General features: G+C 32.5%; 1 protein-coding gene across 1 annotated transcript; it reads left to right on the forward strand.

Moving 5' to 3' along the window:
• The first annotated feature begins 10,221 nt into the window (after positions 1-10,221).
• Positions 10,222-16,506, forward strand: LOC137820507 (putative nucleoredoxin 2). Its single transcript, XM_068624631.2, has 3 exons — positions 10,222-10,662; positions 13,912-14,412; positions 15,562-16,506. Exons 1-3 carry the CDS (start codon positions 10,402-10,404, stop codon positions 16,192-16,194), a joined length of 1,395 nt encoding a protein of 464 aa, XP_068480732.2. The 5' UTR covers positions 10,222-10,401; the 3' UTR covers positions 16,195-16,506.

The following is a 16,506-nucleotide window of genomic DNA, read 5'->3' on the forward strand; positions in this document are numbered from 1 at the left end:
ACCTCTCTACTATAATAAGACGTAAATCATATAGTTTGAGTGGTAATTTACCACTTAAACGAAAGTACAATTCAAAATTGACATTTATCTTTTCATTTGAGTATTTATTACTTAAGTGTTTTCATCAACACTTAAATATGATAACTTGTTAAAAATATTCAAACAAATTCAAAAGTCATTTTCACTTATATTTGATGCTTGAACGTCTAAAACATGTATTATGATTTCTACACATTTAAGACATGTGTACTTCTTTTCTTTCACGCTCAAATATTCAAACAACTTTTGATTCTAAACCAACATTTTGTCTAACACTTGCACTATATGCTTTTAGAGTTGGTAATCAAAACTTGATAGCTAAATATTAATTTAGAAATTATTTATCAATAAATTAATTTTTATTTTAAAATAATTTTTTTATAATGTAAAATTTAATTTATAAAAAATTTACAATTTTTTCTCAATGTAAATAAATGTTCAACCGTACTCCTACAACTCTTTTTAAAACATATATTTGAGAGAAGAAGAAAAAAGATAACTAAAATTAAAGTAAGATAAAAATATTGATTTAAAATTATCTATATTCCTCCAATTCCTCGAAATCTTAACCTGAAAAGATTTTCACAAATAGAACCTCGAAAACAGGATTTTTTTTTTTAATAGATGAAAGTTCAATTATTTTTTTTAATATATAATATCCATAATTACTTGTATTTTTTAATAAAAATTAAAAAATATAATAGAAAATATTTTTGTGTTAAATTAAAATAAATTTATTAAATATATTAAAATTTATGAAAATAATATTTATTATTATATTTATTTGTTATTTTATATAATTATATAGGTTTGTTGATATTATAATTTTATTTTTATTGTTTATAATTATATATTATTATTATTAATATAATTAAATATTTTTGAAATTATTAAATAAATTTATATAATATTTAGTTTCTTATATTGTAATAAAATGCATCTACCAGGATATTCGAATAAAATACAAGAATTCTACATGAATCAACACAAATCTCTTCATTTGTGTGAAGAATGAAAAAAGGTTTTCACCCTTTCCTCCATCCACTTCCCCACTCTCAGAATCATTGAAACAAATACAAAAAACATTCACTCCCTCCTCCCTCCTCAAAGGAAACAAACGCAACATAAACGAAAATGTTTTAAATGTTGTAATAACTTATATTGGAGATCCCATATTTTATATATTTGAGTATTTATATTAAAGATTATTATTAGAGTATTTATATTAAAGTGTTTTATATTATAGTATATAAATAACTGTATCAATCTCCTTTCTCGTCTCCTTCACTAATTCTTGACGTATCTTACTCGCCATTTCTGTTTTGGTCTCTTGAGGGAGAATAAGTGTCGTGGTGCAACTCCAAAATATAGTTTAATTTCAACCCCTTTTCTAGCTACACAAACACGACCACAGTGTTCAGGTCGTCCAATTGCTTCAACCAGGATATCGCGGCAACCTTCAGGGACAAAATTACCTTGGGAGCTCAAGGAATCCTACAAGAGACCAAAATCATATAAGTTTTTAATATAATTAATTCTTTAAAATAAATGCAAAAGAGGATAAAAATAAATTACATTTTTTTTAGACTATCTTTGATTGCTCAGAACTAAATGCACCCGACTTTTTAATTTGTGCCCTCTTCCATTTTACATGGTGCAAAGGTGGTGATGGAGGAGAAATGACCCCTGTATCAATCTTAGACCCAATCCTCTATCTGGATTGCTCATTTTCTACCATCAGTGATTACTTAAGCTTTCGATATCCCGAACGAGACAGTACGTGCAGGTAACACTCTTTAAAACTATCTCTTGAGCTTTCTTCCGACGATCTTGTCATAAATGAAATAAACAAAGTGAATTGAATAACATTAAATTATTAATGTTATATAAATAAAAATAGTTAAGTAACTTCACTTACCTTCCAAGCTTCACATTCACGGCTTTGAACAAAAATACACCATGTCTCTTCATCAATATGTTTGTACTTTAAACAAGCATTTTTGCATTTAAGCTTGCCAAAAATATATTTCGTCGTCAGTATTGACTTAAACTGACAAAATTTAAGTCTGATATTGGATATAATCTTTTATCGAAGTGGTTACACATTAGGGATTTCAAAATTTGCCTGCAAAATAATATCATCAAATTAAAATTAATCAATGAATATTAAAAAGCATTATATGACAACAATAATAATGTAAAGCTTACCCGGACATCCTCCTAGAGCATGTTCCGATCGACCTCTAACATATCATCCAATGAATTAATCAAAATGGAGAGTCTCTCACGAGAAACAACTTGAAGATACCTGTTAAACGTCTCAGCATTAGGACCAGAAGACACTCCAGTGTTGACGTCAATGTTAACACGTGTCTTCTCACCAGCAGCACGTCTCAATGAGAGACGCTTCAATCTTGTAGGTCCTCTGCTGCCTCGTCCGGATCGGGGTCTGATTGGAGTCTGATCGTCATCCATATCTCTGTTCAAAAAATTAGGTAACAAACATTAGTTAATCTTCATCGAAAGAAAATTATATAAAACAAAAACATAAAATTCTAAATGCGTATTATCAAAAGTATTTATAAATTTATTACCATAGTGGGTTGAATGTTCATATGTAAATTCTTTCATTGTGGTCTTTACAGGTTGCATGTACATCATCAACTAATCCGTCATCTTTATTAATTATCATTGGTGTGAATGAAAGGGGGTCACCATTTTCAATATCATATATGGCATCCCCATGTTTTTTCCCGTCTAAACGACATACCAATGTTCTGACGTAGGATCTTTGACGTAAAAAACTTGAGATGATTGTTGAACCATTATAAATGGCTCATCTCGATACCCTATATTTCAAAAGTCCACTAGTGTGAATCCTGATTCATCAATTTTAACACCATTTTTATTGTCAACCTATTTACACTTGAAAACTAGAATGAAAAACTTAGTATAGTCAACCTCTCATATCTCTTCTATAAACCCATAGTATGTCATTGATTCAAGTACAGGATTTGTATCTTTCAAAGTGGAAAACTGCATTGACTCGGCTTCAAGAGTAACACCAGAATTTTGAATTGTACTTTTTTCATCCATAAACTTCGTGTAAAATATACAATTGTTCACTTCGTACGTTGTACAAGAAATGACATCAAACTTCAATCCAGCAACCAACTAGGTCAAGGTCTCTGATGCCGTTGAATCCTTTAACACCTCGTCTTCAAAACAAAGGCATGAAAGTTCTATTATGCTCCATCAAGACCCATTTCTATGCTTGTCTTGGGTTATTTGACTTCACAATGGCTTTATGAGTTTCTATGTAAGGTATAACTTCATCTGTGTTGTTCAATATATACAAATGTGTTTGCAAGACTTTTGATCGAGATTTGCTTACAATATTCACACCATGTAAACATTTACTTGTAGAACGCATGTGGTGCCATGAATTAGCTGGAAGACCTATTGGGTTTGCTTTTGACATGTACTCTGAACAAAATTCAATACTTTCTTCAGTTATGTACCTTTCAATCATTGAAGCTTCTGGACAATAATGATTTTTCAATAACCTTTCAAAATTTTCATATATTGCTCAACAAGAGACATCCATCTTAAGTACACTGGTCCACACAATCTAACCTCTCTTACTAGATGCACAACTAAATGAACCATGATGTCAAAAAAAGATGGAGGAAAAAACATCTCCAATTCACACAAGATAACAACAATTTCATCTTCAAGTTCATCTAATTTTAATGGATCAATGACTTTACAACAGATGGAAGAGAAGAATGAACACAAATGGGTTATGGTATGTCTAACATTTTTTGGTAAGATCCCGCAAATAGCTACCGGCAACAACTGTTGCATCAAGATGTGACAACCATGAGACTTCAACCCAATTAACTTCAAATCTTGCATTGACACTAGGTTCTTCACATTTAAGGAATGTCCTTGTGGCACTTTCACACCCTTTAGACATTGACAAAAACTTACTTTTTCATAACAAGCTGGGGGCAAATATGTACGCTTACCCATTTATATCGGTGCCAACTCGCCTCGTATGTTCATCCCAATCAAATCTAAACGAGCATTTGATGACTTTTTACGACAAGTGCACCGCGTTTGTCAGAAGTAATAATTGTCCCTAAGGACGAATATCGATCCCACAAGGAACAGTAAATTATCAAATACAATATTCGCTAAATATAACAACATAACAATAAAAATAGTTTAGAAGTGATTGTGTTGGCACTGATCAATAAGAAAACAAACAAAGAATTAGTTGCTTCAATTGGAAAAATAGGGATTAGGTTTCATCTCTCCCACTCTCATGTATTTTGATTAGCATGTTAATATTGAGTTCTTTGATTGAAATTGATGCCCGTAGAAAATTCATTTATATCGATCTCTCGCATATAAAATCCTTAAGAATGTTTCCTAAATATCGATCCCTCGCATATTACCAAACGAACTGTGATTCGTACACATATTACCAAACGAATTCATTCCATCTATAGCTAAACCAAGTCAGATATTTCTTAATTCTTTACCAAACTCTGGAAACTCATCATCAAATTTCTTCCATTGAATAGAATCAGCTGGATGTCGGTACATGCCATCACATTTTCTCTCATCTGCATGCCATCTAAGATTCTTAGCATCGTTTAGGTTTGCGAACAAACGCTTCATCCTTGGAATGATGGGAAGATACCACATAACCTTCATTGGGGGTCCATGCTTTTCTATCTCTTTAATAGTATCATCATCTTTTTGTTTCAACTTATAAAGTGATAACCCACACCTCGGATAACTTTTCAACAATTCAAAAATTTTCCTATATAATATACAATCATTAGGACATGCATGTATCTTTTTATACTCCATGCTCATTGGACAAAGAATCTTTTTGGCCTCATAATTATGATTAGGTAGAGTATTTCCCTCTGGAAGAATATCCTTCAACAACTGAAGCAATTCTGTGAAGCTTTTATCATTCCATCCATTTATTACCTTCAAATTCATCAATTTTAACACTGCCGACAACCATGTGAAGTTAGTTGATCCAGGATACAATGAATTCTCTGCGCCGCTTGACATACTTCCATATCCATGCGCTTCTGCAAAAGACTCAACTCCCGCATCACGAATCATGTTCTCCAATCGATCATCATCTACATCATCATGTACTGCATCATCCATGGTGGATCCCACATATTCTTCAGTTATGGAAACACGTGGTAAATTTAATAATTCACCATGCCATGTCCAAGTTGTATAAGAACGAAGAAACCCATCACATAGAAGGTGCTCCCTAATTATCTTAACATCCAGTATCCTTCCATTCAAACAATTAACGCACATACACCTAATTTTTGCTCCATCATGACCACTATTATGACGTTGCACAAATTGTATAAATTCTTCTACTCCTCTTTCGTACTCATCACTTATGCAAACGGAATTAATCCAATTTCGATCCATTATATTCTGGCATAGTCATTCAGGTGTTTTCTAATGAGTGTTCTATCTCACGTGTTTACCAAGGGCCGAACACCCCCGGACTCAATACTAGCATGTATCAATTGTCGAGGGTCGAACACCCTCAGACTCAATACAACACGATAATTCTATTCTAAACTAACAACTAACATAATATAAATTAATAATAAATACTAAATACACAAATTAAAAATCATTAAATTAATTATAAATATTAAATAATATAAATCTATCTACCATCTAATAATTTAATAATTCTATTATAACCTAAAAACAAAAATAATATAAATTTTAAAAATACAAATTCTAATAAATAAAAAATAAATTAATTAATAACATAAACAAATGTAAAAAAAATTAAAACACCACCAACCTTGTGCATGAAGGAAACAGGGTGGTGAAGAGCGACGTGGGACAGGCAATAGCGACGGTAGCGACGACATCGGAGTCAACAACGACGGTGCAAGGCAGCAACAACGACGAGGAAGGCACAGTAGAAAGCAAACAAAAACTTTCCCAATGAAACAGTAACCTTAACAATGGCATAAGACAAAACATAAGAGAAACGGAAAACATATAAAAATCAATGGTGAAGAAGAAGAGAGGAAGACAATGCTTACCAATGGCATGAAGACAATGCAAACAAGAGAGGAAGAAAATAGAGGAAGCACAAAACAAAGGACGCACATAAGAGCAAGGAAGCATGAGAGAAAGGAGAGTATGAAAACGTAAGTGGCGCGCTTCTGAGGTAGGATAGTAAAGGATTTACGAATGCGGCTATTTGTAAAAAAAAAAATAGCCACAATCTTAAATCAAGTTAATTTAAAAAATATCACCGCGTTTTGAAATACAGCGTCTGACCGTAAAATTGCATTAAATAATGAGTCATTGTTTTAACATTTTGTAGTAGTGTTGAATAAGAACAAGTATTATTATTAGACATTTTAGTTTCAGCATTTAAATTATCTTTTGGGAGATTTAATTTGAATTACTAATTATAACAATCTTGTAAAATATTAAGTTGATATATAAATATAATGTACTTAAAAAAATATGAACTAAGAGTAATACCAGGATAAATATATAATTTTTTAATGATTTTTAATTTTATTCTTTAAATAAATTATATTCAACAATCATTTCACACTTAAACGTTTCAGCATTTTATATAACACGATTACGCTAGTCTTATCTCTAGTTTATAACTTTTAGGTATAATTAACTTTTTCATCCTTACATTTAAGATCAATATTCAATTTACTATATTCAATTTACTATAGTGGTTTTTAAAAAAAATCAATTTGGTCCCAAAGTTTTTAAAAAAGTCTACAATTTGATCATTTATGTTAAATTTTCACTAACGATATTAATAGGTGATGATGTGGCACACAATAGGTCAAATTTATGTATAGTTGCAGTCTACGTGTAATCCCCTTCTCTTCCCTCCATTCATTCTTCTCATCCTATCATAACCTCCATCTTTTCCCCTTGCATCAACACTTCCCCAGTTTCTCTAGCATCTGTTCCAGGCCCTCCCAGTCCAATCTCAAGCATTGAGTTAAAATAATTTTCTACTATCTAACAATTTCTCTTTTACTCATATTTATTTGCCAAATTCTACTAGTGTAGATACTTTGAAAGCCATACGTGATACTGAGGGAACATCACCTGTCCCAAAACAGGGGAGAAGCTAGCAAACACAGTTGGTTCCCAACACATCTCTCAAGAGGCTCATCCAACAGTTATGCGCCAACAATGACATTTCACTCAACAACCAATCTAACTGTAACCGCAACCGCAACATCATCGCATGTAGTCCCACGGCGGTGCATGTCGTGCAATTCCTGGCGTGGTTCCTGACGCGGAGGCTGGTGTTCGGAACGCAAGAACAGAAGAGAGGGTCGCGTACGAGATTCACATGCTTGCTAGAACCAGTAACAAAAAATCCTAAAATCGAAGAAGGGGAAAACACTTTGATCGATCATTCAGACGAAACCCCTAAAATCGATGAAGGGAAAAACACCCTAACGATAGAGTGGAGGTCTTGACGGTCCAAAATCAAAACGATGAGTGAAGGGTGAAGTGGAGGTCATGACGGGAAAGAATGAATGGAGGAAAGAAGAAAAAACTCTAAAAATTGGTGCTTACGTGTAAATTCCACATTTATATATTAGTGACATTGTATCAAATATTAGTAACATGTCAAATCATCATTAGTTACACTGATTGTAAAAATTTAATAGAAAAAAATCAAATTACATATTTTAAAAAAAAATCTTCATATTAAATTAATTATTTTTAAAACTATTATAATAAAATAAATATTAAACTTAAATATAGGAACAAAAGGTAATTATATCTAACATTTATGAAAATCGGGCCATTGTCGTCATATTGATATTGTATGCTTAATTTCTTCTTTTTTAATTTTTTTTTAAAGAAAAAGCATATTGCTGAGGTCATTCTCTTACATGTTTTTAACATAAAGAGACACGTTGCTTTCTCTCTTTCTTTTCCTTTGAACCTAAGAATCGAAAGGGCATAAGGAACAGCAATGATGAAGAAAGAAGGATAAAAAAAAGTTGCAGAATGTAGAAAGAGGTCGAAAATGTCAATGGAGGATGTTCTTCGGTTGGACTGTAAGTCTCCCCAAAAACTGAGCATACCCCACCATATAAAATAGAATTATATTTTTTCTGTTCAACTAAACATTCTAACATTTCCATTATATTTTAAATAAATAATTTGAGTGGTTTAGAGTATATTATTTTATGAAATCTTATAAAATAAGAATTGGACTTTTGGTTTTGAAGACGGAAAAATTAAGAATTTAGTATTATTAATAAATATAACATATTTTATCAATTAAAATTAATTGAAAATGAACTTCAATTGATCTAGTGTTTTTTGGCAACAAATTTAAATTGACTTAATTAATGTAAGTTTAAAATATTTTTTGATTTAAAAATTTTAAACACAGTCTTTTAAGAAAAAAAAAACTGATATCAAAATAATAACTCAATCTTCTAGGAGTTCAAATCTAATTTTCGATGTGATGAATGATGAAGTTAAAAATATAGAAAGAAGGTAGAGAAAAAAAAAGTTTAAATAAATGATGATTATATTAAAAAAACTTGAATAATCGAAATTTTTTTGTTTATATACATTTTTCACTTTAAGAATAAAATATTCAGATGTCATTCTAATTATACTACTTTATAGATCAATCTATAATGCGTTATATAGATAAAGATCTTTAATTTTATAATATTAAAAAAAATATTGTTTTAATAAAAAAATATTTAAAATGTTAGTTTTCCAATATCACATTTTTAATAATAGGTACATAATTGACTTGGCTAGTATAATCTTATCACCTCAAAATTAAGGGACTCATTAATAATTGATAGTTTCAAAGTCAATCAATATTGTCCAATCTTATTATTCAAGAATAATGAAGTGTGTACTAATACAAAATCAACTCACCTAATATAAATGACTTTGTAGTTGATAGTGTGTGCCTTCATTCCGAATTGATTTATGCTACTAGACCCAATACATGGCCCATGAAATCCTAAATAACTTTATACAATTTATTTAAACTAAAGTTTGGCCCAAAAATAATGTTGATTAGTCAGCCGAAACTTAGTCCTCTTGTGTTTTTCTAACCAAAGTTCTAGTTAATGTTTTGATGAGTTAGAGGTCTTATTGGATATATTTGTACACTTCTTCATCCTAGAATTGTCCTTTTGATTTTAAAAAATAAACAAAAACTCAATTAGATCCATATTTACATATAAGTCCAAAAACAACCTCTAAATTTTTATCTTTATTAATGTGGTTGAAGACTCTACCATCGGTGGTAATCCATACAAAATCAACCCATCTAGTATGAGAACTTGTATATTAAGTGACAAATTTTTGACTTAATTTGCTAGAGATCTATTAGAAAAAGTAAGAATATTAGATCATGCAAGTATAAAAGAGATTTTTTTAAAGCTATTAAGTAAACCTAAATTTGAAATAAATCTGTCTCATAAATATAATAAATCCTAAAACAAAAATGTAATATGTAAGAAGTATGCACTAAAGATGAAACCTGAAATAACTGTTAAATAAATAAAATAAATGTTAATACGAGTAAAAATGATCAAAATAATAATAATTAAATGAGAAAAAAACTAAAGAATATAAAATCTAAAAAAAACTTAATTATAAATGGAATTAGCAAAAAAAAACATATGTCTAGAAAAGAGGTCATTGTATTTCTTCACTAAAACACTATTATAAGAAATTTAATCAAAATTTATTTTAAAAAGATTTTACTTTTTTAAAGACATAATTTCAAAAAAGTAAACAAAATGGGGCAAACATCATTTTCGAAAATTAGAAACAAGATGTGTAAAAAATAAAAAAATAATGATAAATTGGAGGTAAGAATATAATTAAACCTGAAAATTGTTATGTAATAATGGAAAGTGTGATTTTACACGTTACAAACTGCAGTGCACGGTAGAAGGGTAGGCTATGAAAGCTTGGGAAGAAAGAGGAGTGACGAGGGAAAAGTAAAGAAAGGAAATTAAAGGAGTGACAGGTGTTGGAAGAAGAGTTTTGCCGTATCCATATCACCGTGACCAGAAGAAATAGCAACTAATAATAACCCCATTCGGAAATCACCATCATACACGTGGCCTCAATATTATCGCTTCGCTCACTTCGCCGCACATGGATGGGATTGCGCAATCAAAAAGGCTGCACCATCATTCCCCGTGTATGTGCGGCGCAGGCTGGTATTATCCCGTGGCGCAGATGAATGCTACGTGTGAAGGTGTTGATGTGTGATTTGTGGATGCATAGGATGTAATGATGTGGAAAGAATATGATTCTATTTCTAATGAATATAAGTGTCGGGTGAACGAGGAGGTTCATACTCTCCTCCCGGCGCTTTCATCTCTAGACTGCAACACTATAAAACAAAGAAAAAAGAAAAAAAAGAGAGAGATGAGGGCGGAGATGAAGCATGAAGCTCAAGCTGTGGTGAATAATATTTGTAACACCGGCAAGTTCTCACAACTCCTTGCTTCCCAAGATCGTGATTATCTTCTCTCTCCAACTGGGTCTCAGGTTCTCTATCTCTCTCATAACTCACTACTTTCTCAGTTAATTATTCAGAGACTCCTTCATACATCTTCACACCCTTACTCATGGCCCTCCAACTTTTGTACTTAGCCGCGGAAAATAGCATGATTCTCCTTAGAAATTTAAGGATATAATAATACCAAGAAAATAAAATTTATGGTAATATATATATGATTATGTAAATCCTGGTTTCTTTACTTCTCCTTCAGTTTCCTTTATTTCAAGCTCTTCGCTGTGGTTTCTTCTATCCAGGAGTTAGTCTTGCAATTTTTTTTTAAATTGTTTATTTAAAAAAACTAAAACGTGTTTGGTGGGTTGCTGCTGCAGAAGCTGGTGGCGGTGAGCTTAGTATTGTTGTTCAATCGTTTAGTAACTGCAAAAAATAATGTTTTATTTATTTATTTCTTTACGCTTATATATATCTGTAAAAATTCTCCATTCTTGTATTTTAAAACAATTGTTTTATAAACCCAAGCATGCTCAGTGAAGACCCACCCAGCATACATGTCAGTTGTTTTTTTAATGTTTCTAGATTTATCTATTTATGTTATATATATCATAACTTCGAACATTTGCAACCCCAAAATTATGAAGAGGATTGAACCTAGCTGTTGGAGTGCTAATCTTCCTCCACAGAAATCATGTTCTAGGGTTTAAAAACAATTATCAGATTAGTCTTATTTAAACGATGCAACCTCGCAATTTGAAAACAGTAGCTCTGGTTTGTTATGATCTCTCTGGTTAGCTGTAAACTTGCATGCAGAATATGTTTATATTTTTTTTCTTTAAATATGAATCGGATTGGTAAATCCACTTCGCATGAGCTTTATTATTAGAGAACCATTAACGGGGAAGTAAGAACCTGACCCGTCCAAATAAACAGGTAAAAATAAGCTGAGAGAAGCAAGTCTTTTGGTGCTGTACAAATGTGATGTGCTGTCTAATGTGGCTTAAGTCCTCTACTTGCTTTTGAATAGTGCCATAGTGGTCTAGTCCTTTACTCTTTAATTTCATGAAACCATCCCCAACAAACTAAGCTTATGATTCCGCTGAGTTATAGCATCTTTATGAGTAGTACTCTACGAAAGAGACGGTGGATTATGCATAAAAAAGGTGTTGTTTACGAACTGTAAAAAAAATTGAGACTCCTCCCTCCCCAAGAGCCAAAAAAATGAAAAATTTACACAACTCTTCTTTAATTGTAAAGATAAAGACACCGTCAATGGAGCGTTGTAAATACTTATGATTGGGTCCCGCACTATGATAAGAAACAATTGCTTGGTTAAACAACTGTGGCTTTGCCACAGTCAATTGGTTAAGAAACCATTCTTTAAATTTTAAGGTTGTCTGTCTTTGAAGTTGCTCAACTAAGAAATCGTGAACTACCTCACACTATCATATTTGGAAAAATAATTGCTTTCATCTATTTTTCGGTTAACTAAGAAAGGAGCGTTATGTTCCGGCATTTTTGTTAAATATATTTAAAAAGGTGCTGATTTTCAACCCAGTTTTGGTTATTTTAAGAGTGAGAAATGAAATTAAATATGAATGGTGATGATATTCTTGTTAGATGTGGAGTTGTTTGATTAGTTGGATCATAGATGCAAAGCATTCACGAGCTACACATGCCCAATATTTGTAGTCCTTATCAGTGTGTAATGGAGGACCAAGGATTGAATCGTAGGACATGTGTCAGCTAAACATTTCCTGTAGCGTTGTCCTAGCTATTACGCTTTGCGCTATACACGTGGCCCATTATCCCCTACAAAAGAAAATACTGGGCCATTTCGGTGGCCCGTCTCTTTCACAATTTCGGATAGCACTGGATTCTGTTTCTGTTGCTATGTACCCTTGCTTTTATATAATTATGTACTTGGTACTCCTTTGTCGGTGTTCTATTCAAGTTCGTTCAATTTCTGAATTCTTATCAAGATAAAGGAACGCATTTATGTGTTTATCAAAACATATATTATTGGAATAAATTAAATGCGAAGTTTCAAGAATACATTAACATCACACTCGTTGTATAATAGAAGGCACATTAAGGAATGTGTTGAGAGAAATGCTTTCCCTTGTAATTAATCAATTCATGTATCTTTGATTTCCTGCCCCCCATTGTAAATTGACACCTCACAGACCAGACACATGGTCATCGCTGGAATGCAGCCGTACGGTGTCTGGCAAGGTCTTAGACTGTGTTATGCCAGCGACACGTACGAACACGTATCCACGTTATGTCCTTTTTCTTCTTTCTTTAGGACTTTCGTGCAAGCTTTGTTCTGGTCATGGGCCGCTGTAGGTGTTCAACTGAAGTTAGTTTTTTTATTTACTTGGAAAATATATTTTTTTCTGATAATATTCCTCTTAAGAAATAAGCTTTATTTGAGATATCATCGATATAGCCGTGAAATTGGATAACTTTTGTTGGAGATTCCATCTACTAGATATTAGAGTATTTCATAATATATAAGTTGGTGCAAACCTCAATTTCATGAGTCGGTTTTATGGGTTAAGTTAGACTTAAAGTTCACTTCGTAATATTTATCAGAGTTATTTTCAAGTCTATCTTAGCAAATGTTTGTGTTGGGTCTATCGTGTCATCCGCTATTGGACTGCTATCGGACCACTCATAATATATAGTCTCACGCACGAGTTGACAGTCTCGGCATGAGGGGTGTGTTGGAGATCACACATCGACTAAAGATTAAAGTCTTTTATAGTATATAAGTAGGTGCAAACCTCACTCCCTTAAGCTGATTTTATGGGGTTGAGATAGGCTTAAAGTCCACTTCGTAATAACTTTACTCACTCCATTTGTTCTTTAGCTTATTTGATCTTGACACAAAAGTGTTTAGATGAAGATATCTTGAATGAGGCTAAGTTGATAATGGCAGGTTGAAGTTGAGTTAGTTGCCTTGGTTGAGGTTGTGGTCGTGTTGGAAATGGCCTAGTTGGGATACATATATAATACATCATTTGAGGCGGCAGTGAAGGTTTTACATGTGAGACCGAGATAAATAAATATATGATTATCATAGTAAAATTTTGTTACAGTGTCTTAATATTATGTATTCATTGGTCTGTTATATTATTTAAATATTTTTAACTTAAATGTAAAATAACCTATTAAGTTAAGTTAGATGAATTTTTTAACAAAAATAGCGAAAGTCCAAAGTGTGAAAAATAGTTAGTATTTGATGAAGTTGAAGTTGTTGGAAATGGTGCATTATGCAGGTGAAGGTTTCTGATCTTGAAGGGAAAGTAGTGGGTCTATTATTCGCTGCGAATTGGTACCCACCATGCCGCGGATTCACCCAAGTGCTAGTTGGAATCTACGAGGAGTTGAAAAGCAGTTTTCGTGAATTTGAGATTGTGTATGTGTCCTCTGACGAGGACTTGGATGCCTTCAGCAGCTTCTATGGAAACATGCCGTGGCTGGCAATTCCGTTCTCTGATTTAGAAACAAAGAAATCCTTGACCAGAAAGTATGACGTGGAAGGCATTCCATGCTTGATTTTTTTGCAACCTCAGGATCGTAAAGATCAGGCAACAGTTCGTGACGGAGTTGAACTTATTTACCGTTATGGAGTTCAAGCTTACCCATTCTGTAACGAGAGGTTGGAGCAGCTGCGAAAGGAAGACAAAATCAAGCGTGAAAACCAGACCCTCCTTAATTTACTATCAAACCGTCATAGAGACTATGTTTTGAGCCACACTCACTTCGGACTGAAACAGGTAATAATAATACTCTCTACCACCAACATCTCACTCGCTTTCTTCCATGCATGATACTGTTTTCCACTTTTTGCTAATTAATTATCTACTGCTCTATTATAATAACTTGGAATCTTGTTCGCTCTCACCTTTATCTATTGAAATCTTTCACAATTCAAAGAAATCGTCACCTTCTTAATTGTAATGTTATTAAACCTACCACATTTTATCTTTACTTTGATAGAAGTTGACAAAGGGAATTTAAAATAATTATATAACATTATTTAAATTGTTCATTTTAAGTTTGAATAAAAAATTGTATGCCCTATGATATTTTTACTCCTTTAAATTATTCTAATATATATATTTTTATATAAACAAATATTTTAATCGATTTTAATATACGAAAATAAATATATATTCTTGTACTATACATGTTAAATTTTTAATTAAAATAACTCTAAAATATTAGGAAAATGATACATTGACAATATTGTTCTAATATACAACTATTTTTTTTTCTAAAATTTTAATTTTAGTATGAAATGACAAAGTACTTTTTTATATTATTAATTAGAAGTTGTATAGTGTAATAGGTTGTTAATATCATTCCTCAAAATATAAATTAAAATATTAATTAATTGCAAATTTTACAACTTAATACGAAGAGTTGTATGTTTTATGTTTGTCATAATTTTTTTCTCGAACTTTATCAAATAATAAATAAGTTTAACTAGCTCCAGCCTCTAGCAACTGTATTATTCTTCAGCTCAAGACTCTTCAATTAATTATTCAAAATTATTATTCTATCATATTTTTAATGGGATTGTCTTATATATTTAAAGTGAAAATAGATTAAATAATTCAGTCTGCAGTTGATATCTATAATCAACTATCTTGAAGTCCATATCAATAAGCTTTCATGGGATTATTTAGTCTGATTTTTAGTTGTAATAAAGTAGGCAACTTCATTTTTAATGCATCGATCTCTTAAAGCATCATACATCTTATTTCCTTCTTTCTTGTATCTGTAGTTATAGAGAAAAAAAAGTTGTAGAATAGAATCCATGAATAGGAATAGAGTTTGTGTTGCACGTGCACGCAGTTTTGTTATTTGAAGTGCATGCAGAGAATCCTGTTCCGCGTGACGGGTGTTGCTCCTGTACACAGGTACCTCTTGCTTCTCTAGTGGGAAAAACAATTGCACTCTACTTCTCCGCCGAATGGTGCGTGCCATGCGCCAAGTTCACTCCCAAACTGATTTCCGTTTACGAGAAGATTAAGCAGGAGCTAGCCGAGAAGGGAGAGGAAGACTTCGAAGTGGTGCTGGTATCCAGCGACCGTGACAAAGCATCCTTTGACTCCTACTACAGCAGCATGCCTTGGTTAGCCTTGCCTTTTGGCGACACGGAGACGAAGAACCTCGTACGACACTTCAACGTGCAAGGGATTCCTTGGTTGGTGATCATAGGCCCTGATGGTAAAACAATAACAGTGCATGGTAGGAGCTTGATAAACTTGTACCGAGAGAACGCTTACCCTTTCACGAACGCCAAAGTGGAGGAGCTCGAAAAACAGCTTGAGCAAGAGGCGAAGGATCTTCCGGCATTGGTATATCATGAAGGGCATGGGCATGACCTGAATTTGGTGTCAGATGGGAACGGTGGAGGACCCTTTATCTGCTGTGTGTGCGATGAACAGGGCTCTAATTGGGCCTACCAGTGTCTCCAATGTGGTTATGAAGTTCACCCCAAATGCGTCAGATCTGTGGACCGTCACAACAGTTTGTTAATTGCTAATTAACTTGCTGTTCCAATGAATTGAATCTCCTGTGTTTGTGGCCAAGAGTGCGAAAACTTGAGTTGGCTATATATATATATATATATATATATATATATACAGATATAAATATATCCTAATCCGCAGCAGGGTAGGGACTGGAATAATGGACTTTAGAATTAATTAGATTCGATTATGCAGCTCTGTGGGTGCTTTTCTACTTGTTGGGAATATATGTGACTGAAAGAAAATGACAATATTGATAAGAGAAAGGAGATACTACCATCATCGATATATAATGAGTGGAAACGAACGTGATCTGAATTTAGGTTTCAA

Source organism: Phaseolus vulgaris, chromosome 9, assembly GCF_051622355.1.
Source record: "Phaseolus vulgaris cultivar YP4 chromosome 9, ASM5162235v1, whole genome shotgun sequence".
Taxonomy (NCBI): domain Eukaryota; kingdom Viridiplantae; phylum Streptophyta; class Magnoliopsida; order Fabales; family Fabaceae; genus Phaseolus; species Phaseolus vulgaris.